Here is a 27899-nt window from a genome sequence, read left to right on the forward strand (position 1 = left end):
TCTCTCTCTCTCTCTCTCTCACACACACACACACACTTGCGTTACAATGCTTAGGCCCTACTTAGGGTTTTTAAATTTAAAAGTTCTCGTTAAATAACATAATTGTCTCCAACTTGTGAACAAAATAAATAAATAAATAAATAAATAAATAAATAAATGAATAAATAATATACAATTCCAATTAACCATACGCATGGGTGCACACATAGGCCTACACTTATCTTAGATCAACCCAGATAGACATATGCTGATCCTGTTGTTTCTTTTTAAAATCTTTTGGCAATTTTTTGGAAGCTTGAGATAGTTATCGTTAGTCAGGTACTTTATCACGTCAACTGGCCTTTTCAAAAATATCAGAGAATAACCTGAGCAGGCATCTTTCATCATAAGTATTCAACAACTGCTGGCGAGCTGCGATTTAGAGCGGTAGACCTACGATGGAATGCGGTAGTTGAGATCAGAATTCAGAGAAGTGGTAAATGACAAAGCACTGGTTGTGCCTATAAACTGTCATATTCATATTATAATTTTCATAATATGTAAAGCTGAACAATAACAAAACTAAAAATGCACCAGTCCTATTTAAATTTGGATCAAAAGTCAAATTTTGATCCAATATGTTGGTCACTATATAGGCATACAAAGAACGAACTGGTCCATCCCTAACAAAAAAGTCGCACAACGTCATTAATTTTTACGGTTTGATTGCAACAACACTATGTATGTATGTATACACCACCCAGATTGCTTAGTGTAATTGTGAAATGTTAAGTGGGTTGTTGGTGCCGCTACATATAGCTAATATATTAGGCCTATATGGACATAAACCTACGCCAACATTTCATGACCTAACCCATTCTTGACCTTCAGACTGACGTCATTTAGTGAGAACGAGGCTGGAATTAGGGGAATCCCCTTGGAAATTTCGATGACTCTGGAATATTTTGTGTTCTTTCCAGCTCCGTGTAGGTTATAAAGTAGAGTTGATCCAGTTTTTTATACCAGACGAGACAAGGATATCGAGGCAAGAATGTTTATATGATGTTTTCATTTAAATGAAAAAAGTTAAAACATTTCTGTAGGTCTGTCAAACAAGGAAACGAAAATAACTTTGAAGTATCGATCGATGAACTGGTATGGGACAATCGAACATGCATGTATAAAAATGGCGAAAAAACAGAACTAACTTGTTGACAATTAAGTTTCAAGGTTTATTTCAGCACTATCATGGCAAGTTCAACTCTCCGACAACAACAGACACCGCAACGTTACAGATATGACTTCTGTGTGGTGTATTACAACACGGATCAAGTAAGGGGGAACCCAGATTACGAGGACGGAAGTAAGAGCTTAAAGTTTGTTAAAACATTAGTGAAACTCTTAGAAAAGATCACATGGCCTTATGGTAATAATGCAAGAAAGCTCAGAGGCTACTATGCAGATCGTGATTTGCTCCCTGGGCGGATGATCATAAATGAACATTTTCAAGTCCTGGGGGAGTCCCGCTACACGATCGTTGTTTTGAGTCCAGCCTTCATTCGAGATTGTTGGTCAGAATACGTCGCCCAGTCTGCATTCCGGGAGTTGATCGGTACGTCACGCTTTGTGCCCCTTGCCGTCCATGGCGTCCAATCCACCGATAGCGGCATCCCGAAACAGCTGAATGTCGCCTCCATAGTATTTTTCCGCCAAGGAGAAAGCCCTGAAGAAGATGAGAGCGCCTGGACCAAGGTGAAGAATACTGTGCTGTGTGAAAATCCACAACAAAGAGACTTAGATGAACAAGTAGGAGCTAGTGGGCCAATAGTGCCAGACAGTGGAGACTCTGGTAAGATTTGCATGAAATTGTTTACCTCCACTGGCAGGCATATTTCACTGTTCAAATGATGTTATATTGGTCCTGCCTGAGTAACTGTAAGTAATAATATATGATAACCAAAGGTCTGATTGAATTAATTTGAGATTTGCCTGGAATTTTATCCTTTTTTCCCTGGAAAAAAAATTATAGTAGACTTACAAAGAGGGCTACCAAATATAAGGAAATTAAACATTAAAGATAAGTAACTATGCACTAAAAATGCATCAATGGATGTGCATAGCTTTAACCTCTAAGGAAAATATCAACAGAGGGAATAATAATGCATGAGAATTAATAATAATAGGCATGCTTAGTATGCAGTCCAAGATGCTGTCATTCATAGGGTATGGAAATTATCTGATCCGATGTGTTTACGTGTGTGTGTGTGTGTGTGTGTGTGTGTGTGTGTGTGTGTGTGTGTGTGAAAAATATAACATAACGAAAACAGACATTTTCCAAATTAACCATTACATTTTACTTTAAAAAATGTTAATAATATATTTCATAAAGAAAGGGTAAATAATATATACGAACCTTTAAAAATTTTCTGGTGAGAATTACCTTTCCTTCTTGTGGAAACTTCACCAGTACCAGTTCACAATTAAATATATCTAATTTCAGCTTCAGTTTCCAGCAACATTCCTAATGAAGAGGTGGCAGGTGGGTGTGGCTACCAGCAAAGACCACGTGACAGTTCTGACTCCTCTCGGGACACTGCCCCATTACCTGGACAACAACGGGGCAATAACCCCCAAAATGTAGGTGTATACTTTCAACAAGAATACAGAACACTTATGGTGAAACTGATATTTTTATGATACGTTAGTGTAATTACCTCTGCCAAGGAGGTTATTTTTTTACACCTGTTTGTTTGTTTGTTTGTCATCAACAAAACTCAAAAAGTTATGGTCCTATTTTGATGAAAATTTCAGGGTAGGTCAGAAATGGGTTAACTTAGAAGTAATTAGTTTGTGGTGGTGATCTGAATCAATAGTCAATCAATAATCTATAATCATAAATCAATCATCAACATAACTCAAAAAGTTATGTACCGATTTTGATGAAATTCTTAGGAACTGTCAAAGATGGGCCAAGGAAAAGATCAAAAGTTTTTGGTGGTGATCCGGATCAATAATCAATCAATAATCAAAAATTGCTGCCTTGGCGGAGGTCTGCGCTCTCGGAGTGCTTTTCTAGTATAAATATTTTTTATATAAAAAATTAATGACAGAATTTATGAAGTTGGGCAAAAGTAGAGATTTAGTTAATGACTAAACATTAATCTTGTTTAAAGAATTATTTGTATGTGATTTATTTCAATAAGTTAATGAAGGAATTTAAAAGTTTTCTTTATATGAATTTTTCTAGGGTCCATCTACTCCAGACGTGGAAGACCAGGGTGAGCTTTATATTTTTAGGGGGTGTTCAGAATAAACTTATGGCACCAGCAGGTTCGATCTATCTCTGCAAGGATTTTCAAAGTGCAGTCAATGTAATCAGATCAAGTGTCTGGCATGCTCCCTTGAGAAGCTAGGGGGTGATTTACTTCAGTGTGCGCTTGACTTAGTTACCTCTTAGCTGGTTTAGGAAGCATGTCAGACAATTAAGCTGAATAAATTAATTGCACTTTAGTGAGAGTCCCAGCAGAGATAGATTGATCCTTCTGGTATGATTAGTTTATTCTGAACTCTCCTTTACATTACAGAATTTTTTGGGGCTGTAAAATATTGTTTTAATATAAAATGAACATTTTGTGTTTACGTACAATGCAGTCCAAAGTAAGTGAACTCTGCCTCATGCAGGGTATGCAAACCTGTTATGTGAAATACTATATAAAAATTTTCTTATGATTTTATGCCCAGTTGGAACTTGCATATGCTGGGTTATAAGAACAATGGCACCATTTGTGACACTTCCCAATTATGGTAAAGTTTTACTTTTAATAGGAGATAACATGTAAGAGATTTTTTTACTTAATAATGGACAGCAGTGGTGACCCAAGTGGTTTTCCTAGTTAATCAATCAATTAATTTATTATTATTATTATTATTATTATTATTATTATTATTATCTCTGATTTTGATAGGTGAGGGGTACACAGACAGCTACCAGTCCGTACATCCTAGCCCTACCCATCATGGCAACAACCTTGACCCTGCACCCAGTTTGTCTTGCTCTGCTCGATCACCTCTTAGTGTGAGAGATGCATCACTTCCCACGTTGGGACCTACCTACTCCTTGGGCGATGTAGAAGATGACCTTGACAGTGCCCAGATAAGTGCACAATCTGACAATCTGGGGAATGCTGCGGATGCTGCTGATGCTGCTGATGCTGCGGATGCTGCTGATAATGAGAATGCACAGAATGACCCTTCTTCGCCACCAGGCCACATTCCCATGTCTTTGAACCTGCCGGCAGAAGAAGACAGCTCTGAATTCAATCCACGTGAGGCCTCAGCACCAAGAGACATGGGGCAGCTGTTAGGTGAACACTCACAAACAGAACCACAATCAAAGAGAGATTCAGTGCAGGACAGTGTAAATGACACCATGCCGTGGACATTTCAAGGAATAAGAAATACTTTACGCTCAATAAGTCACTCCTTGAGTGATAATCTAGGGCTTTGAGAAAGCACCTGGTGGTAAATTCCAGTTGTAAGTGTTTTGTGAAAAATGAACTTAACTGGGGAGAATGTTCTGTGTCCAAACACTGACATCTCTTACTTTCTTGACTGATATGAGACACCATAGTGTTTGCTACTGTGTCATATATAACATGTTTGTGTGTGTGGATAGATATAGAAAGAGATTCTCTATCTCTTTATACATATATATGAATTTACTATATACATATGTACATATATATATATATATATGACATAAGAAATAAAAAACAGCAATTTTTTTACCCCGACCAGTTTCATTGCATCTTCAGGGGTTTTGAAGATGTGATGAAACTGGTCAGGGTAAAATAACTGCTGTTTTTTATTTCTTTTTTGTCACTCACACACACACACACACACACACACACACACACATAAAGTCAAAACCAGTCACATAATAATCGGAATGGTTAATTATTCTTCATAAAAGTTTTTGCCTCCTTCAGGCTCTTCAGACAATAAAACTCTTGAAGTGTTCTACGACCATTGAGGCATGTTATGTTCAATGTAAATGTTGTGGGATTTTACCTTATTTTGAAATAGAAATAAAATCAACTGTTGTGTACAATTGAAGGTTAAAGTGTAATTAACGTTTGTTTGATTATAAAACTACCAATGTTTTCAAAATACAGTGTTTCAAATGGATACCTTTATAATGCAAGTATTTTCTTTTTTCGTTCATATTAAAGGGATAAAATCTTTCCTGGGGTAAACAGCAATTTTCCATACTTACCAATGGTTAATGAATCCATTTCTACATTCAAAGTTAGTCCCCGTTTTTTTTTCAATTTTTTCTAAATTTTATTATTTATTTATTTATTTGTAATAATCCCTTAAGAGATTATTACAAAGTAAAGCCATCTGTGGAGGTCACGTGGTTGGATGGCAAGCACAGATTTCAGATTTATTGCTCTAAATGTCTTTTTTTGTGGTTAAATCAGTAGGACACATACTGTCGAAAAGCGGTGTACTTCGGCACGTCATGATTGTTGTTTTGCTACGTCCGCGTAACAAAATAGCCCGAGAACGGCGATTCGTTGAAAATGTGTACGTTACACGTAAATCTATATTGCAAAAAATCTACAGTGGCTTGAACTTTTATATTTTAAAAAGTGAATAAGCATTTGTTCTTCTGTCGAAAAATAGCATAGTTTCACCAATAAACCGTAAAGAATTCTTTCCACCGCGTCCTGAATACAGAGGACGGAATTTTTTACAGAACCAAAAACGCAAATGTCTAGGGAGGGACTATAATGCGAGAAATTTGTTTACAAATATAAAATTCGCTTAAATTGCAAAAAAAGATTGCTAAAGTATAAAGGTTTTCAATTTTTAAAGGAAAATCCCGCACACTCTTTGGTTTGTCAGTCTCGACCGAAAATCTGGGAAGTTGTCAAAATCAGCGGAAATTTACTCCCGCGCAAAACCATCGAATAAAATACCCATTTTTGCCGTCTTTCAAGCAAATAAACACCTTTATTCACTCTAAAAAGTTTCAAACTAACCTCAAATTTCACATAAGGTGCTATGATCCACACTTTTCTCCTAAGCAGCAGACTACTGACCTTGAACTGGTTTGATTCGTAAATATCATGTGACAGAAGTCATGTGACATTCATCACTTTACAGTTGTACGTCGACAGGAAACTCGAACTGCATTGTGGGAGGGGGAAAGAGCGTGAACTCATGGCGCGAAGGCTCTTGAACACAAAATAATGACTACCTGCTGTGTTTCAAGTTGCAGAAATGATAGAAGGTATCGAGAAAGGTAATTTCCCGCTAATTTTACAATTATGGACCAGAGTGTGTGATCGTCGAGGTTTTTCCCCATTATTCGGATACTCGCCGTTTTTGTTTTGCTCTATTTTTTCCCACAATGCAATTCTCACGCATGCGCGCAGCGATTTTGTAAGTATCTGTAAAGTGGTGAATGCTGATTGGGCCTTCAAATTATGCATTTCTTAAGTCCAGTGTGATCACAAATAAGGTTTTCAGTTTATTAGGGCAATGATTGCATGAAATAATAAAAATGCAACTTAAAATTAATGCCGAAGAACCAATTTTGCCTCTCGTTTTGCGGGAGTTTGTCTGACCTATTTTCATTGGAAATCCCGCAATTTTATCACGAGGGTGGACAGGTGGAGTGAATTGTGCGGCCAGTTTCGAATTGCACCAAAACTTGCGGAAATTTGTGACCCACACATGTAAACTATGTATGAAGATTATAATGAGGTAGGTATAGATTTTCAACAGAATTCAGAAGTTATACTTTATACGAAAAAAGTGTATGCCTTCCCCCCAACTTCAAGATCATGTTCGGTATAAAGTATTCACTGTGTCTACTTACTGAATTGGTGAGTGATCGCTGTCTATTGTTATGCTCTTTGATAGAATTGTAGATGGATCGTCAATCTAGACACGTCCGGTACGGAGTGCAGAATATTAGACAATGATCTGTGACAGTTGTGATGTCACAATAGTGACGATCTCCTGCAGGGGGCGTGCTGTCCCCACCTGGCCTAGCTCACTCACCTGAGGTGGCCTATCTTGGCACATGAAGAGCAGACCAGGTGGAGGAAGGAAAAAACTCCGATCACAACATTCCCCCCACTTTTATTAAAAAGAGCCGAAAAAGGTAAAGTTTTTTCCCAGTAATAGCAATACATGTTTAAACATGTAAAAATATTTTTCAATAACAATGGCTTCCAGCCTCGATCAGACTGACGTTAATGCTAACGACATCACCGAGGTGATAGTCTGACGAGAAAAAATATAGGATTAAACTGTGACAACTGTTGATTCAGCAGTTAGTCACATCACTGATACAGTGATAGTCTATCCACAAAAATAAATACTGGAAAGCCAAAAAATGAAATCAAAAATTTGGGGACATTCCTAGGATTTGGCGGAAGATCAGAATACTAAATAAATAATAAAATGGAAATAAATAAACACTTGTGCTGGTGCACTGTACCTAGTACAGAGTAATAAACTGTGCTGCGGTGCTGTATTGCGTCCTGCAATATAGTGCTTCTGAAATACACATATTTGTGTACATAACTTGACAAGTGATAGATATATATAAGTGCTACAGGTGCCATTGTGCTCTTGTGCATCTTTGTATCTGTAAATGATATATAAATAAATAATGAATGATAATCAAATAAAGAAATGAATAAGGTGAAAATAGGCCCACTGATGGTAACTTTCATAGCTCCGATGATCTCCCGGATCAGGAAGAGGAGAGGGGCTTCAGTGAAATTTGAATTTAGTAAGTACTAAGAAGAAATAGTTTTCATAATTTTCTAGAAATTTTTAAATTGTTCAAAAAAGAAGTAATTTTGTCATATTTTCAATTTTTGTTTTCCAAATTTCTGGTTACTCCCTTTTATACAAGGAAGTACCATTTTGTGTAGTGATTTTTAAAATATGAGAGACATCCACCCCTCTGTGCCCCGCCAATATCTCTGCCGTTTCATAGAGAATAAAGGGTGTTGAATGGCCCCCCTTTTTGCGAGCAAAATAGGGGGCATCTGACTCCAAAAGAAGTTTGGAGTCAGGCACCGCCCTAAGTGCTGCTAGTTGATTTTTGTTAAAGGTGGCAGCAACCCGGGTGAAACCGAAAAAGGTATTTGGTTGCTGCCTTCCCCAAATTTCGAGAAGGGCCTTAGTGCCTGTAAAGCAGTGAAAATGGATCCTCTGGGACTGCGGAACGCCACACAGTTTCAGATGAAACAAAAGAGATCTTATGGCGAACTCACAGTCTCCAGAGTCTCCCCTCACTCCCCTACAGTGCACAACCAGGACATGCCTGGCCTCTAGAAAAGGCAGAAGTCTGTGGAGCAACTCAACCTGATCCTGCCATTTAGACATGGCTTCAGTGTGGTCGAAACCTACCTTGCCAAAAGCTGTTACTAGCGGCATCTTAACCAACTCTGAGAAAGCCTTAATTGCCTGGTCCAGATTGCCCTGAGAAAGCTTGCCGGCTAGCCTCGGGTGAAAACCAATAGCTACATACTCGATCCCAGACAGAGTGGAAAGATACCCCTTAGTAGGATATGTCTTGGGATCGCAGTAAATAGCTACAGTTCCCACCAACTCTACCTCTTTCCCAGAGCAAACAGGAAGCAAACCCTTAAGACCCTCTAACTTGCCAGAGTATGGAAGACCAAAGGCAGCCAGGGTTCTATCTAGATGATAGTGACTATCGAAAGCTTGCCTCCCTGACTTACTTTGTTCCCCCGCCTCCAGACAAGTTTCTGGCCTGGTGAACCCTTGAATCCACAACGACCTCTGCTGCTCCGTTATAGAAGCAGACAGCTGTGTCAGGACTCTCCAATCCACCAGGACCCCGACAGAGTTAGCTGGGTATAAGGTGAAACGCACTGGAACCGGTTTATTGAGAAATTTACAGAAATTTTCCATGGCAGTAATTTGGATTGAAGAAAAAGTGCCATGGGCTAAATTTAATTTATCTGGAAGAGCCGAAATGAACTGGTATAAAGTGTCCAGTTCTTTTTTAAAACCAAAAATGAAGAAAGTAAGCATCTCCAGTGCTTTAACCATTACACCCAAGATGTTGGGCTCAGGATTGGCGCGCTCATCAAAGATAGACGGGACATGCAGCCCCAGCGAATGCTGCCTGAGCATCTGCTCATTAAGTTTCACCCCACACCCAGGGACCACACATTGCATCTCGGAGTGATCTTTCCTGGCCCTTTTGGGGTCAGGTCCAACCACTCCGGATGGTGTTTGGCTAGACCTTTTCGGTTCCCTGGTTGTAGGATGAGACAGCTCCGCTGACTCAACATGCCCATCCACCCCAGACTTTGCAGCAACCAACCCCTTGCCAGGTTTCTTACCACGCCTCCACCAAGGAGCTCTCTTCTTCCCCTTACGCTTACTGCCCCCCATGGGCTCAGATGGTACAGGCCCAGGAACAGGAACTTGGATCCCTGTTGGAGCAGCAGCTTCAGGGAGGTGTGAACCTGAAGAAGAGGAGATAGAAAAGTTGAAAGGGATGGCGGTATTTTGCAGCAGTGATGCGCCTGGCTTAGAAGCTTCCGGAGCAGCTGGAGGTTTCACGCTGGTTTCGGCATCCTTTGGGACTCCAAGAAGTCTGTCCTCCTCAATGGAGTCCAGACTGGAGTTGGGGTCGATGTTACTTGACCCCACACCAAGTTCAGCCTCAACCAATTGCGATTCCACCTCCATAGGCTGGACCGAGCCACTCCCATCGACCACCTGGGAAATGAGTGTTATGTTTGGGTCCTTCCCAAGCCTGAAATCACGAGTTTTTTGTCCATCGTACTCCACGGAGGGAGCAGATTTCAAAACTCGTGCAGGAGGGGTGAAATTTTTGGGAAGGCGCCAAACATTCTTCTCAATCCAGTTTTTAGACGCAAGCCCACTAGATTGTAGTTGGTAGGCCACTTGCTGCAACCATGCCAGAGACATGGCATACCTACCGGGAGCATGAAGCTCCTTTTTATAAATGGTAGCCATCCCAGCCACCAGTGTTTTGAAGTAGCTGCTGTGATCTTCCCCAGGCAGAGCCTGGGCCAAATCCTGGACAAACTGGGTTCCAGGGACATCTATAGGTGAACAGTGCTGTAATCTGAGTGAAGTCTCCTTCACAACAGGTGCTACTTCCGTGATAGTATTGGCCATATCTGTAATAACAATGAAAAATAATTATTAGATTTGACATTTTACACACTTGTATTTATCAATGTTTATCGCTTCGGTAGAAGTGACATTGACGCAGGATCCATGATACCATTCATGACAGTAATCACATTGAATCATGAATCTGCCCTGATAAGGCTCCCTGCAAATACAGTATGGTGTCAAATCTTCTTCCTCACTGTTACTCGAGTGCTGAAATTGTTCATCAGAAGCTAAATATTCTGTAATCCATGAGGGTACATTTCTGTCCCTACAGGGCATGAGCCTGTCATGGTTAATTACAAAGATTGCATTTTTTAGCTTCACTCGATACAGATAGCCAGATAATTTCTTTACAATGATGGCGGGTCTTTTCCATGGTGAACACAATTTTCGTGATTTGCCTTTAGTTGTTGCTGTATCCAAAACATAAACCAAATCCTTTTCAGCATAAGGTCTAAGCAGGATTTTAAGGTCATAGTCACGTTTCATGCGTTTTGAAGTTGTTTTTAAATTGGCTCTTGCTGTAATATGAGCTAATTTCATTTTTTGTACTAACTTTGAAATGTATTCACCATAGTCAGTTTCTTTTGATTTCAGATTTGGGAACATAATTTGGGCTGGAGTACTGACCTCCCTCCCAAGCATGAGCATATTAGGGGTATACCCCGTACTTCTGTTTACAGAAGCACGCAACGCGCCTGCAATTTGCTGGACATATTTATCCCATTCACCCTGATTTTTACCCAAAAAACACCGTACGGCATCCATCAGGGTACGATTGAACCTTTCAACCTGTCCATTTGCAGACGGTCGGTACGGAGTAGTGCGTGATTTGTGTATATGTAAAGCCCTACACAAATCCCCGAACAATTGACTTTCAAAATTCCGTCCCTGATCAGAAAAAAGTTGATAGGGATAACCGAACCTAGAAAAGAAACAGTCAATTGCTGCTTTCGCGGTCACTTCGGCCGTTTGAGAAGGCAACGGCACGCACTCTACCCACTTTGTGAATTGATCAACCATGACCAAACAATGCTCATTACCTTTTGCTGTTTTAGGTAGCGGTCCCAAGAAATCAATATGAACCCGTTCCATCGGAGCACCTGCAACATATTCAGTCAGGGGGACTCTTCCGTAACACCCTTTTTTCTTATTTTTATTACAGATGTCACAACTCAGGACATAATTGGCTATTTCTTTGCTCATATGGGGCCAGTAAAATTTTTCTTTGATTTTTGTTTTTGTTCTAGCCACTCCTTGGTGACCAGCTGAAGGGATATCATGATGTAATTTGAAAACAGAATTTTTTAATGATTCTGGGATGACTAATTTTAGATCTTTGCTTTCCTCTTCAGTTTTGAAAATGACTCCATGATGTAATTTGAATAATTCTTTATTCAGCCAGTAAGTTTTGGAGATTGGGCTTGATCGGAAGAGTGCACCCTGATCTGGGGTATTCCCTTTGTACAACCACTCTCGTAAAATGTTAAGCTCAGGGTCTTTTGCTTGTTCAGTTTTTAATTTTTCCATAGAAAAACCCCAACACTGAGGAATATCCGGGTTTGGATTTGACCTCGCCTCCGGACCACACGCATTTATTTCTACATGAGATTCCTCAGGTTGCAGAGCGACATCGGTAGAGAGGGCTACAATTTTTTCTAGGAGACAGTAGAAAAGATGTTCCGGACCCGTTTCTCGTCCCAGATTGACTGTATTTAATGAGGATGTCAGATCGCGTTGACTTTTTGTAGATTTACCAGTAAATTTGGATGACAATTTTTTCTTTTCTGTTAAATTGACCGCTTCGTCGACGTCACCGAAAAAACTCCCCCAGTTTTCATGGGCTCTAACGCAATAACTACATCCTCCGCAAGGTAAATTTTCCGGCTTTATTCCCGCAATATATTCGTTACACGGTGCCAAATTGTCGGGTATTCGAGACAACGAATCAGCATTGCTATGCTTAGCTCCGGCACGATGTTGTACGATCATATTGAATTGCGAAAGCTCTTCTATCCACCTCGCGAGTTGACCTTGAGGCTCTTTAAACCTCAGTAACCACGTCAGACTTGAATGATCGGTGCGAACGGTAAATATTCGGCCCAAAAGATAATACCTGAATTGTCTGGTAAATCTCACGATAGCCAAAAGCTCTTTTCGCGTGGTGCAATAATTCTTTTGTTCGGGAGTTAACGCGTAGCTGCCGTACGCAATTACTTTCTCCTCGCCGTTTTGCACTTGTATTAACTCTGCACCAATCGAGTGATTTGAAGCGTCGGTATCTAAAATAAACGGATCGTTTGCGTTTGGTAACGATAAGACTGGTGGTGTAGTCAATGCCGTTTTGAGCGCTTCGAAAGATTGAGCTTGATCTGGTCCCCATTCAAAGGCATGTTTACCTTTAATTTTGCTCAGAGGATGGGATATTTCCGCAAAATTTTTTATAAAAGTCCGGTGATAATTTGCCAATCCTAAGAACCTTTCAACGTCCTTAGAACAAGTGGGTTGTGGCCAAGAAGTTACAACTTCAATATCCTTAGGGCTCATTTTCATGGTGTTATTAGAAACAATCCGCCCCAGGAATTCAACTTCTTTTTGAAACAAAACGCACTTTTTTGGCTTTAATTTGATACCGAACTGGCGAAATCTTCCCAAAGCCTCTTTCAAATTTTCTAAATGATTTTCAAAGGACTTCCCCATTACCAAAATGTCGTCCAAAAATGCCAAAACTGTTTTCCATGTCAACCCCTTCATAAGTAAATTGACTACTCGGGAGAAAGTCGCAGGAGCATTGGTCAAGCCGAAACCCATACGGACATGTTCGAATAATCCGTATTTCGTGATAAAAGCTGTTTTATGCCTATCTTCGGGTTTAATTTTGACTTGCCAATACGCAGAATTGGCATCTAACTTCGAAAACCAGATGTTTCCCGACAGAGTATCTTTGCAATCTTCCATTAATGGTAATGGATACGTGTCTTTGACCGTGACATTGTTCAAGGCGCGATAATCGATGCACCATCGGACGGAACCGTCACGTTTTCTAATTAAAACTGGTGCTGATGCCCACTCTGACGTAGACTCTTGGATGACCCCGGCTTTTAACATTTTTGTTAATAATGCCTCCTCTTCTTGAATAAAACACGCGGGAGTTCGCCGCATACGCGTTTTAAGAGGTTTGGCATTCCCGGTATCGATACCATGCTCAATGGCACTAAACCGACCAAGGTCATACTCGTCTCTAGCAAAAACATCCTGAAATTCAGATAGAACATTCTTTAATTTTTCACTCTGAATTTTGTTTAAATTCCTCTTTGATGTTTCATAAACCACTTTTACATGGTTAGGAATTTCTGATGATTTGCTAGCGACGCGTCCAGAAGAATCTAGTCCGGCGTGAACGTCACCAGCGATTTGTTGAAAATTCCGCACCTGAGGTGACCCCTTTACAGGTGACTTGAAAATTTCGGTGTTAATTTTTTCTTCAACGAACCCCTTTCCGGCAGATGGGGCACTTAAAGGATTTGCTTCATACCGTCAGAATGGCCTGAACGGAACATATTCTTCAGAAAACATGCCCAACTAACGATATCTTTATCCAAATACACAAATTAAAAGCTCATTTTGTAAATTTTTGGCTTTAAAAAACGTCCTTTTTGTTCGGCCTGGGAGTTAATGAGCTACGTGGTCACGTGGTCCGATGACGACAATCGAGCCACTGGAGAACAGAGCGTGCTTAGCTGTCAAACTGAGCTGCATTGTCTACCTGTAAGATGACTTCTCTGGCTTCTGATAAAAGTTAATACTCATTCAAATCTCTTACCCGAGGGATCTAAATCCTCATGAAGCTGTGTAAAACCATTCCCGTCTAGTCAATTCTTTAACGAGCATTTAATTATGGTTATCCCAAGTTGTATAAAACACTGCATTTGAATGAGTAAAGGGTACTGTGGATTATTGCATATGAGGGCCATGTTATTTGTGAAATTCAATTAATTTTATTAAACCGCTGACACTCCGTCTTGGATACTTTTCTTAAACTGAGGTAAACGATGCCCGTTACCTTTACAAGTCCCATCTTAATCATCCATCTAACTGGAACTTCCTTTACCTCTTAATTAGAGGGTTAAATGGCTGGCGATATTTATCTCAGGTAAAAATCTACCTGTGCTGTAGTTTCAAAGAGCAGCTCCCGCAGACCTGGGGGTACTAGATAAAATCTGAACACCGGGTTTATTGAGGAGCTAGAGAAACAAAGGAAGAATTTTTCCTGCACAGCTTCATAGGAATTTTAGCACGGACTTGATCCAGCTTAGACCTTCTAATTAACAGAGTGACATGGGCAATTTTCAAATACAAAATAAACAAATAATAAAACTATATTTCAGTTAGCCTCCTCTTAAATAAATATACCGTTCTGGATAAATTAGAACATTTATTAAATCGACAGAAAATTTTTGACTTAAATGATGATTTTATTATTAATGGAAATTAAGCTACTATATGGGGCACATTTGCTGAGATTACGCTGTTCTTGATGTTTTGCGTTAGTCTACATTTTGTTGTGCGTGCTTGGAATTTTTTAATTTTTTATACTCACGTATGTAAAACTGCACATTTAGTAAACATTCAAGTAATGATTTTTCCCATGCTACTTATAGCAAACAATGCTCTTTTACCTTGATCTGCTATATGTTTTTGGGTTTGACAAAGCATACAAATTTGCAAAAAGTTTTGTGTACAGACGCAGAACTTGTATTTCAAGGTATAAAATGATAAATCTTTTAAATTATTTTATACTTCAGATGAAATAACATTCAGAAACAAATCCTCAAAGCATAAACGAATTAGGATTACGAACCATTTCAGTACATAAGTTCCTATTTTTTTCTTTAATATACCGCTCTTTTTTTCTGTTTGTTCTTCAACACGTTTTCTTCCACGGAAGTAATGCCTGGGCATACGCATGCTTCAAGTTACCCTGAGAGCAATTATTTTTATTAATGTTCGCGACGGTGTTTGAACTCAATTGTTTAAATATTGATATTAAACGTCATTTACAAATACCAATAAAATCACCCCATGAAATAAATGAGATATTTTGAAAAATATGAAAGCCCACCAAGACGATTTTGATACCTCTTATTACCTGGGTTGGGAAGTGCAGCGGTGCATAATTAACAGGTTTGTTGTAAACGAGCTTTTGGTCAACTACAATGCATTTAGAATGCATCAGCAATCAGTAAGTTTGCCAACTGATGACAGTTAATCTGAAAGACTACCAGCTCTTGATATGATCTAAACCACCTGAGGTGACCATGATCTAGAGCATCGCAACTATTGTCACCGAAGTTAGTAAGTCACGGAAGACCGTCACAGACAAAGAAAGATTGTCAACGAGAGCTGCAATTTTGGTGAATCCCACGGCAACACACCGAGGCATAACGAAAATTCCTCAACTCCGTTCAACACAACTTTCCTTAACTTCTCCGTCTGTATGTACCATGCAGCTCAGTTGAGTCTCATAGACCTTTATCGTGATTGTCGTCACAGTACCACGTGACCCAGATCTGTTGCTTCGTTTATGCATATTGAGGTGAGGTTTACTAAAACGCTTTTTTTCTATTAATAGATTGTTTTTATAATTTTTAAATGGCGGGGATCGATTAAAACATACCTCTAGTGTATAGATTGAGTGCTGAATCTTCAAAATTCGAGAAATGGATTTTTACATGAAGATTGTCCTTTAAAGGGCCCTGAGTACTTCCACCCACCTTCAGAAGTTGTTTACTTTTTATGTCATTTTTAAATCGGGCACTTGTTTTAGGGATATTCTCAAATTTAGGGGAATTAACACCACAAACCCCAGTAGAATTTAATCCCACAAGCTTTGTCATATTTGGGTGCACACCTGTTCTAGGGATTTTACTAGTTCTAGGAGTGTAAATTGAATGCTCCACTGGTAAATTGAATCCCACAAGTGTGTTTGTAGAATCCCTACCGGTTCTAGGGACGGCTGATTTTACAAGAGTAATTTCAGGTAATCCCACCAGTAGATCGGTAGTCATTGTCTCATCAGTGGTACTGACAACACGAGCGCTGGATTGGTCAATTTTAGGAGACCCCCCTCCCACTCGATGTAAACCGAAGTGCGAAACAGGGTTTTCTAAAATTTCCGAAACTTCGCAAGCCGTAGCGACCACATGACCCTTTTTTAATTTTTTAAATTGATCTGATGGATTTAAGAGGCACACGACTGGTTTTGATTTTTCGGACAAGACAGTTCTCGGTATTAGTAGTCCCTCTTCTTCTTTACCCTCGACGACGTATTTTTCTAACTTTTCGTCGATCTCGCACGTTATCCTTAGTGCTGAATTTGGGGGTACTACTACATTTCGTGAAACGCTAACCCGAGCTATTTTAATGTCTTGTGCACGCGACTCCGTTTGCTGCATAGGTATGTCGCGCCCTTCTATTTGGATGTAACCCAAATTACAATGCACGCTCGCATTAAACTGGGCAATTAGATCGTGGCCTAACAAAAAATCGTCATGTATCGGCGCTACTAGAACAGATTCCTTGATTTTGAAACGATCTAGTTCGATGGAAATTGGCTCGCAAACACGAGTTTCGATTTGTGTATTCCCTGCCGCAAGAGTAAGACTGTAATATTTCTTGAGCGATGGTTTATTTTTTATTTGCTCGAATATTTTTTCAGCCATGACAGAAACTTGCGCACCGGTGTCAACTTTGGCCATTACATGTACACCCGCCACTACCAAAGGAACGAATGAAGATCGAAAAACCCCAAGTTCATCAATTACAGGATTTTGACCACATTCTAACTCGGAATGATGAGGACGATGCAATGTTTCCATTACGGGGATAGTATTGTCAACGGTTCGTGTTTGAGACAATGAAGTCGCGATGGTTTCACCCGTTTTGTGACCGGTTTCAGTCGGGTTTCCAAGGTTACGGTCATTTCCCTTGGACCCTTCTAGTTTAAATGAGTTGGATTCGTTATATCAGCCCGTGCTTGTTGTTTTTCAGCATTTTTTCTTTGTAAGAATTTTTTATATTTTAGGCAATTTCGTTTAAAATGGCCCTTTCCTTTACAGAAAAAGCACACAGGTGTTGTTTTAGGTGTGAATTTCCGGACCAAGCGTTCAACCATAGATTCCAACTCTGTCATTGAATTAAACTGAATTGTATTCAGTTTAGGTGACTGGCTAACGCGTTTTTCCACGATGGATTCAACAAGTTGTTCTACATTTTCAGTTGGAAATTGCCGATTTTCATCAGCTGTTAGATTTAGAGAACTAATTTGCAATTCATCACGATTTTTTCGTGTTGGTTTTTGAATATGTGATGATTTGTAGACTTGCTGATAATCCACCATGTAGGTCATTGCCTCGCTGATGCTTGCTGGATGTTTTAAACGAGTGTAACGCCCGGCATCCTGATCAATGCAGCCCTGACAAAATTTAGATATTGTTTCTTTTGTTCTAAAGGATTCTGATTCATCAGGATAAGCATCTTTGGCCAATAACAAAACACGGCACAGCCATTTATTCAAGGTTTCGTTGGGAGATTGAACTGCTGTATGAAATGCCAAACGAGCTGAATCGGGATGTTTTTTAATTCCGAATACTGAATCCATTTCACTCATTAAGGCTGAATACGTCATGTTTTTATTTGCTCTGAGATTGGTGTTATACAAAGCCAAAGCCTCGCCTTCCAGACTCCATAAAAGGTAATCTAGACACTCATTTTCCGACCACTCTTTCACTTGGCGATAACTGTCAAATCTGTTTTTAAAAGACTCCCAGTTTTCACAATTTCCGTCAAAAGACAATTTTTTGGGTAAATCACTGGGGTCCCCTCTGTCCTTTTTATTTTTAGGACGTACTGTTTTTGGTACTCTAAAATATTCATTTTCACTTTCATCGCTTTCGGGAAGAAGTGGTTCGTCGCGGAAAACGGGAGACGAAATTCTATGGCGCGTATGATGTTTTTCTATTGAACTCGGCCGGTAATCATGTTTACGTTCGACTGTATCAGCAACACTATGCTCAACGTTAAGTTGCCGCCGTCCGGGCGTAGGAACATGAATCTGTGGCAGATCATAATTCGAAACAACCCGATGGACAGACGGAGCTGGTCGCCGACTACTTTCCCTACCAGTCGGTAAAGAAGTAACAGTCTCGGAATTTATGACACGGCCTGGAGGCTTTACATGCGCGGAAGAAGTTGTATGATCTTTGTTATCGACACGCAGCCTCTCAATAGGCAGAGCAAAAAGATCGTATTCAGGGTCTAAAGTGGCTGGCTGCGAAGTGAAAGTTCTGGGGTCCAAAGCTGAGTGAGAACGTAATTTTGTTTTTGGTTTGATAAATTGCTGCTCAGTTGTTGATTTTGAACGAGCTTTTAATTTTAAATATGTTGGTGGAGAATAAGTTGCAGCTTTTTGAATGATTTTACTGCGTGTAATTTTTTCTTGTTGATTAATTTCCTCACCCACTTTGAGAATTCTTTCAAATTCTGCCCTATAGCTTTCAGCAGCCGCTCTTCCTTCATTATGAATGTAGGAAGTCACTTTAGAAGTTTTCATTTTGGGTTTTTGACTTTTTTCGGTGGATAATATGCTAGAATCGAGGTCACCCACGTCGACTTCAGATTCGAATTCACTTCTGTGAGTACTGCCAAAAGAGAGATTTTCAATTACATTTGATCCAAGATTGGATCCACAAATCTCCAAAATGTTGGATCTGGTCACGGGGATCCCATGTTCTCTAGCATATATTATCCTTTCTGCACGTTTAGGACCTATACCTGGCAGCGTAACGAGCTCATCGTAAGTAGCACGATTGACTGGCAACCTTGATGCACTCGCCATTGTACATTTGAAAGCGAAAAATAAATTGATTCAAAATAATTTCACTTATCAAAGCACAATACACTACCAAGCTTATAGTGAAATCCGCTATAAATAGATTCCTAAAACGTACAATAAGTTCAAATTTGGAAAACAAAGACTTTGGTACACAACGCAATAAATTGAAATCAGACAGAAATTCTATTCAGAATTCCGCCTAAAATACAAAAGAATAAATAACAACAACACAGAAGTCAGTATTTTATTCTTTAAATAAACTAAATAAACAAAGAAACCAAAGTATTACGTGTGCACCTCAGTCTTGGAAAATTTCGGTAGAGATCGTAACAATGCACAGGATAATGAGACCAACGTCTCCTTTATATCACCGACCTTTTCACGTAAGTACTGAAAAATAACGTAGATGTGCAGGAAAATCAGTGTCTCCTGATGCGGTGACCTTTACGATCCAAAATTGAAACAACAATTTTGACCGCCGCTCCACCCAATTATTCAAATGGATGTTAGACAAAGGAATTTCCCGCGCAAACTACTTTCAGCTAGATCGCAGCGAAAACTAAGCTTTAGGCCCGCAAATATACAAGTTACGAATGCCTTGTCGCCAATAAAGTATTCACTGTGTCTACTTACTGAATTGGTGAGTGATCGCTGTCTATTGTTATGCTCTTTGATAGAATTGTAGATGGATCGTCAATCTAGACACGTCCGGTACGAAGTGCAGAATATTAGACAATGATCTGTGACAGTTGTGATGTCACAATAGTGACGATCTCCTGCAGGGGGCGTGCTGTCCCCACCTGGCCTAGCTCACTCACCTGAGGTGGCCTATCTTGGCACATGAAGAGCAGACCAGGTGGAGGAAGGAAAAAACTCCGATCACAACAGGTATATAGTACATTTGGATATGTCCAAGTTGTAAGTTGTAGTATACAATGTATCATACATGTAGTTTTGTTAATAGGGGGTGTTGTTCATTCTGCACTGTGTGACCTACCCCGACTCATTTACATCACTTTAGTCAACAGATTTACTTAATTTTTGGCAAGTCTGAATAATGATACGAAAGCAGTTTACCAGCGCGAGCACCTGCCAAGATTCATTTGATAAGTATACGGGGTACATATTTAATCTTCAATTATACACTTCTAATTGTTATACAGCTATATCTCAAAGTACATTCCACAATACAAATCTGCAGTAGAACATTTTTGAGCATCATCATATTAGTTCCCAGGAAAGCATTATTATGTAATTCATAGTAAACTTTGTAACGGTGCCTTATGTACCCCCGGTACCATTAACTATGTGTGGATCGGTTGTGGTCTTCTGTAGTAAGTTTTGATACATGTTCTCAATTTATGTAAATGAAAATGTTTATCTTTAACCATGGTCTCTAATAATTTATGTTGTAGTGGTATTTTTTCATTGCAGGTGAAAATGAAGAGTTTCATGCAAGTAACAGGAAAAATGGGTGCTACATAATGTGAAAGTGATCGTGATGATATCAATAAAGCAACCTTTGTTTATGTATCTATTTCTATACCTCTATTGATAGAGCTATGCAAGATATATTTACTGAGTGTTTGGACAGATCTAAAGCAACTAAAGGCATAGACTTGAAAGTAATTTTTCAATAAAAGTTGATAATTGCAGAAAACCAATAGCCCATGGTTTACCACTTAATTGTTGGCTTATAATATTCAAAGAGAAAGACAGCAAAGGAATGGAAAATGAAAAAGAAAAAGAAAACAAGGGAAACATACATTTTGCAGTTTAGTATACATTAATCATGCCCTCTCTAAGAATTCATGATTTTGTAAAAAAACATGCAAAATTATAATTTTGTGATTAATGTTGAAAATGACACTATCTTTAAATAATAATTATAAACATTATGAGACATGATCACAAAGCTTAAATATGCTTTGTGACATTTTTCTTTTCATTTTCTTTCATATAGTAAAACTAGTATTCGCTGTAACAAGAAAGTCCATGTGTTTTTAAACAGCCGGTTGTACTTGATAATAAATGCAAATTAAGTGCCCTGGTTATATACAATGTCTTCAAATATTTTAATTGCCAAATGCCTACAGAGAAGTTCTTTAACATAAAACAATCAAAAACTGCATTTATAAATTATATCACTGACAATGCAACACATGGTGTAGATTGTAACAGCATGATGCCTTGGTTTTGAAGGTGGATTTATTAGTATCATCATGTTAATTTATTATTTTTTTCTACTATTATAACTTGCCAGATAAAATTGTTCAACATGTTTCAGTATGTTGTATATGTTGAATAAAGGATTTTAAAGAAATATATGCTTATTGAAAATACTTATCTGCCAATTAAAATGAAGAAAACAATCCACTTATCTTATCAATGTCACATAAAACACAGATAACATTTAGAAATACATATATTAGCCAATTTAAGCTTGCACATTTACCACTGAAAATTTTAACCAGCTCCTTAGATATTGTTTTTGTACAAATATCAGTCGTAACATCGTAAAATGGAATTAGGACTAAACCTTATACAAACAGTAACATATATCAACATAAAAATAGAATTACCGACCATATTTAAAACAAGTATTCCCCAAAGTGCAAATAGGTGAAAATGTAAACAAACATTCAGTTGGGCTCGTCTTGGCCGATGCATGACGTCAAATCCTGAATTTTACACTATCTTCCTACGAAAACAGCTGAGGCATTTGTTTACAAGGATAGATTTGAATAAAAATTTAGCCACACAATTATGGCTTTTAAACACATTATACAGGCTCTGGAATTTCCCGCACACTCTCTAGTTTGCAAATTTTAAGGAAAGTTACGATGTTGCCAAGGAAAAATGTCACCGCGACGTGTGAGTTTGGCAAACATAAACTCGGTCAAATGAAACATTTCAAAATAAAATATTACATGGGTATGAAGCTTAAATACCCAATTAATATAACATCTGATTGGAAGTATTAGATATTTACTTCTGCAGATAATATTGACATTTTTCGGTCAAATTTCCTCTGTTTCACAAAACGAACGCGACGTAACGTAATGGCGCGTGAAAAAACTACGTAAAAACCCTACGCCGTGACAGTATGTGTCCTACTGAATAGAATATATTATATGTCGATGAGTTGTTTACAATGCATTTACTGTAAAATATAGATTTCATATGAAGAGTTGTTATCCCTTAAAGTACCTGAATCAGTAAGGAAAAAGACGGGAGGTTGCAATGAAGTATTGTATTTATTATGCACCTATAGAATGACATATATCTTGTTCACTGGCGTAGATGTCTTTTTATGAGTTCCAAATTCCCTAAATCATGAAACCGCTCTTTCATTTCGGCGAAGCAATATCTTCTAAATTCTTCTTCGATATCTTCTAAATTAAAGAAAAAACGATGATATACAGATTGGTTCTTAATAATGTGCACCTGGTGTTTAGAAGGTGGTTTGGGTAGGACATTTGCAGTCTATCCAGTCCATTGCACATTTCTTCTTTTTCCTTCCGCCAAAGTCAAAAAGTGTATACACCACATGCCTAAAAAATAAACTGCTTGATGTATTGTCTTCAACGGCTGCCCCCCCCCTATTTTTTTTTCTCAACCTAAGACTCTGCAATGTGATTCTGCTTTAATCAATATACGAAAAGTTTTCACCCGTCCTACATATTCCGCCACCAGAAGATGCCCTCTTTGGTCAACGGCCACAGCCACTGGCCGCTCGACTTGAGGTTTACTAACCACGTGTCTCAAAAACTGATTCAACTTGGACATAATAACAATAATTCATTATTATGTCCAAGATTCAAAGAACGAACTGGTAGTGCCGTCTCTCAGACGCCTCTTAACGTGCAAAAAAGACATGCACCGTGTCTATTTCGTATTTTTAAGCCCTATAGCAGCAGAATTGACAAGACCCATGCCGCATTCGTCTTTTAGCCTACTACAGAGCTTTGAGCCCCGAAAAAAACATGGCTGTGTCTGTTTCGCCACTTACTGAACGCTATAGAGTGCATTCCCATTGTTTTAGATCGATCCATTTTGATCGACCTGACTCGATCCCTGGGGGTTCACGCTAAATTGCTGTCAGTCGAGCGCGCATGATAGTTAATTACCCCCTTGCAGCTTGTAGTACTCGGGACAGACGCACAGGCTCTTATGGGTCACGGAAGCCTACTGGTCCACCGCCGCATAGCGTCATTCTACGGGTTGATTGCAACAACACAACTTTTGTGTATGCACCGCCCAGATTGCTTGGAATAACTGTGAAGATGGTAAAATGGGTTTGCTGTGTCATTTTTTCCATATAATTTATGCATAATAATATAATGGATCATAATATTTACTTATAGTAACTTATAGTAACTGGCTCGCGCTGCCAGTAATTACGCGGCGGGATATTCAGTGCACAGACCGTGATCATAAGACATGCCGCAAATAGAAAATAGAATTTAGAAAATAGACATTGCATGTGAACGAAGCCCTAGGTTTCAGAGTCCGGCTCGATCTTGATTTCTTATATAACCCACATCAGCAACACCGTATAGGCCTATAAAGCGTACCAGAGTAAAGAGAGAAGATAGGCTATAGTGAACAAGCTAATTTTTAATAATGTCCTATCACTCAGGGTAATATCTACGTCAAAATTTCTTGACATAATTGACCCATTTTTGACATTCAGACTGACGTCATTTTTTATTTAAGATTAAAAACTGAGAACGAGGCAAGGGGAATCCCGGTGGTTATCCCCGTATAAAAACAGATTCATGGCATTTTGGGATTTTTTGGGATTCTGTGTACAAATTGAGTTATAGGTCATGATAATGAAGAAGTAGATAATGAAGAAGCACAGGTGGAATACCAGACAAGACCAGGCTCACGTGACAAGAATGTTTAGATGTTTTCATTACCATTTTTGTGGGTCATTCAAACAACGAAGGGAACGAAAAAAACTTTGAAGTATCTTACATGTATTTAAATGGCAAAATAACAGAACTAACTTGTTGACAATCAAGTTTCAAGGTTTATTTCAGCACTATCATGGCAAGTTCAACTCTCCGACAACAACAGATATCGCAACGTTACAGATATGACTTCTGTGTGCAGTACTACAACATGGATCAAGCAAGGGGGACCCAGATTATGAGGATAGAAGGAAGAGCTTAAAGTTTGTCAAAAAATTAGTGGAACTCTTAGAAAAGATCACATGGCCTGGTAAGGCCACACTGTTTTATTTTTATGGATGACATCCTCTGGGGACCCCGAAATCGGTGCGAGAGGGCGAAAAAAAAAAAAAAAAAAAACAGTCCAAAAAAAAAAAAAAAATGCTGCTTAAGTAAAGGAATGCTGTCAGTACACAGCTGGAAACTCAATTTTACCACAGAAACACGTATCCAACTAACAATATGTCTTTGTCAATACGTCATTGTGAATACTTCGTAGAAAGGTAAAAAAAGTCATGAATATATGGCCACTAACCTCTTCACTATAGCCTATCTTCATCGTGTCAAGTTACCTCTGACGAAAATAGTTTGACCTAGTTTATATAAGCCAATCGAATCCATGTTTCAAAATTTTTCACCAAAGTTTGGTGAAAACGCTGATTGGTTGACCGTCAATCGGCAATCCTCGGCTGATTCCGCAAGCTCCATACTAACAACAAAGTTATTGTCGAGTGCGGAGACATCCGAGTAGTTCCGAGTGCATAACCGAACACAACTACGAGTGACTACGTAAAATAACGTGTTAAGTTATCTCTTGATTCTTTGCAAAATATGAGTATATCGGAATTGAAACCAGAGCAGTTTGAGGCCCTGCATCATTATCTACTGAGGGATGATGTATTTTGCGTGCTGCCCACACTGATATTCAGCCTTATCTTTGATTGGTCCGGATTTGAACAAAGCGCGCTTTGACTCGTTCGCGTTCATTGGCTAGATCGTTCAATGAGTCATTGAGTGCGGGCTTTAAATTTGATTGGCGGGCGGCGGGGGCTATCGAATGTGGTCAGAGGTAACTTGACACGATGAAGATAGGCTATAGTGAAGAGGTTAGTGGCAAGTTATCTCTGAAGCTCAGGGTGGTGTGCTGTTATTTGGGAAAGATATAAAATATGCTGGGTTCTAAGAACAATGCCACTAATTATGACACCTTTACCAAATTATAGTAAAGTATTACTTTTAATAGGACCAACCGATTGCGTTAGAGGTGACCCACAGGCACAGTTTGGAAGCAATCATCCACAGAACACACCCGGGGCTGATGCTGATAATGAGAATGCGGAGAATGGGCCTTCTTCGCCAGATCAGGCGCTCCCACCAGGCCACATTCAGGCAGATAAAGACAGCTCTGAATTCAACACTCACGAGGCTTCAGCACCAAGAGACATGGGGCAGCAGTTAGGTGAACTCTCACAAACAGAACCCCCATCGAACCCTGGTAGTATTGACCTGACTGTAATGAAGAGCCCGCCACCTGTTCCAGAAGAATGGACTGCTAAGGCGGAGGAGGATGGGCATCAGGGTGGGAGTGGAGAGCTGCAGGAGGGGGGCGAGGCTAAGGGAGATCCAGTGCAGGGCAGTGTAAATGTCACCATGCGGTGGACATATCAAATAATAAGAAACAATGTGGCACAGTTTGTGCACTCAATAAGCCAGTCGTTGAGTGATAATCTAGGGCTTTGATAAAGCACCTGGTGGTAAATTCCAGTCGTAAGTGTTTTGTGAAAAATGTACATGTACTTAACTGGGGAGAATGTTCTGTGCCGAAACACTGACATCTCTTAGTCTCTTGACTGATATGAGACACCAGACTGTTTGCTACTGTGTCATATATAACATGTTTGTGTGTGTGGAGAGATAGAAGGAGAGACTCGCTTTTCTCTTTATACATATATGAATTTTCTGTATATATATATATATATATATATATATATATATATATATATGCTCAACAGTCCGGAGCATTTATACACAATTAAAATAAATAAATAAATAAATAAACATGGACATGTAATAAAGAAATATGTGTACCGATGAAGAAGCCCGGCAGAGCAGCGTGCGTCACATCGGTAGGACTATATAGGGACGACGGCCTAGCCGTGATGAAATCTTGCGGTGGAAGCGAAGCTGGCAGCATTAGAAAGGATCTAGTCAAGCTCTTCAAAAGTTATGACCTTAACATCACTGTATCCACCAACGATAGAGCAGTTAACTTCCTTGATGTTAACCTAGACTTAGAATCCGGGAAACACAGGCCGTTCGTAAAACCGAACGCCCAGCCGATCTATGTTCACAAAAACTCAAATCACCCCCCCCCCCCCCCCCGGAATCATAAGGAACATGCCGAAAGCCATCGGCGAAAGATTGCAATCCCTTTCGTCTGAGGGGGTGGTAGCAGAAGGATACCCTAGGTTCTAGATTCCGGTATTGCCAGCTCGATCTTGATTTCATATATAACCCATAGTAGCAATACCAGGTAAAAGCGACTCCACCACAAGGTATATTTAGCAAGCTAGCTTTTACGTTGCGTGTCACTCAGGGTACAGAAGGATCAGACAACGTATAAACGACGGCGCTTTAAACGGCGGGATATAACGTAAGGTCGTTGGGTAATAATTTTAAAGCAAGCAGCTCTCGCCCCAGTGAAAAGAAAAGACGCAACAGAAAAGTTATTTGGTTTAACTCACCACAGTCAAAAATGTTAGAACGAAAATTGGACATATATTCCTCCAGTTGTTAGACAAACACTTCCCTCGCGGAAGCTAGCTTTACCGATTATTTAAAAGATCCACTGTAAAAGTTAGTTACTGTTGTACGAAAAACATACAGCAAATCATTCACGGTCACAATAAGAAAATTCTAAAAAATATGTCAGTTAGTACTCAAGATAAGAAATGTTATTGTAGATTTCCAAGCAAGTGTCCTTTGAGAGGGGAATGTTTGTCTAGCAATATTGTGTACCAAGCAACAGTTACTACAAATATTATACTGATTTTATTTATGCGTGTGATTTTAAAAAGAATTTAATGTCAATACTTACAGAAAACAAAAACAAACAGTAAAGGTTTTATTAATCAACTTGTTTTCCTTTCTGAGGGTGAATTTAACATGATTGATTTCTCAGGTGTGTGGGTGATAAAGCTTAGGTTTTAAGTATCCGGTTATCACCTGATCTTTCATACAAACCGGGGGATTGCTGTGGTGGATCCTGCAATGGACATCATTTGATCAGTGATACATTATAGTAAAGATGGATTGGTTTACAGTACGAACCAAAGAAAGCTAGAAAGAGGCAACTCCTAGAGGTACAGAAAATAAGCTGCTTGAAGTTATACATTTGGCACCTTTGAAAGGAAATTTGGAAGTAGAGTATACATAAGACACCTCACGTGAAAATTGGGGTTTGGCTATCGTTTGGGCGTGGTAGTCAAAAGGGTATAAAAAGAGACCGCTGGCTCTCTTTTAACTTACTTACTCGCTTACTTACTACTTACTTATTCACTACTTCATTACAGTTCTTCGTGTGGATTTAACTTAGTGTCGGCTACAGTGATCTTCAAGCTATTAATTTCAAATAGCTACTTTCTAGGCAGTTGCTCACCAGGTTAAAGTGTATTTATCAATTGTTTCATCAACGGAATAAATAACTTTTAGAAAAAAACAGTAACTTGTCCTTCCTTGATTATCACCGGGATAGAGAGACTAACATCAGGAATAGACCCCCACGTACACATACAATAAACTCGGTTGATACAAAGAACAAATGCTTGTACTTGTACAATTTTCTATTCAGTCAAGAC

The 27899-nt window shown here is 39.2% G+C and overlaps 1 protein-coding gene across 3 annotated transcripts; it reads left to right on the forward strand.

Moving 5' to 3' along the window:
- Window positions 1-888: 888 nt before the first annotated feature.
- On the forward strand, window positions 889-27773 carry LOC112041491 (uncharacterized). 3 transcript variants are annotated; one of them, XM_087017058.1, is made up of 5 exons: window positions 889-1024; window positions 1221-1828; window positions 2480-2616; window positions 3227-3257; window positions 3945-5089. In XM_087017058.1, exons 2-5 carry the CDS (start codon window positions 1228-1230, stop codon window positions 4484-4486), a joined length of 1311 nt encoding a protein of 436 aa, XP_086873184.1. In that variant the 5' UTR covers window positions 889-1024; window positions 1221-1227; the 3' UTR covers window positions 4487-5089. The 3 variants fall into 3 exon arrangements, with proteins under 3 accessions (XP_086873184.1, XP_086873185.1, XP_086873183.1); XM_087017057.1 differs by having other exon boundaries at window positions 917-1828; XM_087017059.1 differs by lacking the exons at window positions 2480-2616; window positions 3227-3257; window positions 3945-5089 and adding an exon at window positions 25286-27773 and having other exon boundaries at window positions 909-1828.
- The last annotated feature ends 126 nt before the right edge of the window (window positions 27774-27899 follow it).

Source organism: Lingula anatina, chromosome 7 (assembly GCF_051362555.1).
Source record: "Lingula anatina isolate TDL-2025a chromosome 7, LinAna3.0, whole genome shotgun sequence".
In the NCBI taxonomy this organism is placed as follows: domain Eukaryota; kingdom Metazoa; phylum Brachiopoda; class Lingulata; order Lingulida; family Lingulidae; genus Lingula; species Lingula anatina.

Coding starts and splice junctions, on each gene's coding strand:
- LOC112041491 (XM_087017058.1), top strand. CDS start 1,228: ATGGCAAGTTCAACTCTCCGACAACAACAGACACCGCAACGTTACAGA. Junction 1,829..2,479: donor GCCAGACAGTGGAGACTCTG/GTAAGATTTGCA, acceptor ATCTAATTTCAG/CTTCAGTTTCCAGCAACATT. Junction 2,617..3,226: donor GGGGCAATAACCCCCAAAAT/GTAGGTGTATAC, acceptor GAATTTTTCTAG/GGTCCATCTACTCCAGACGT.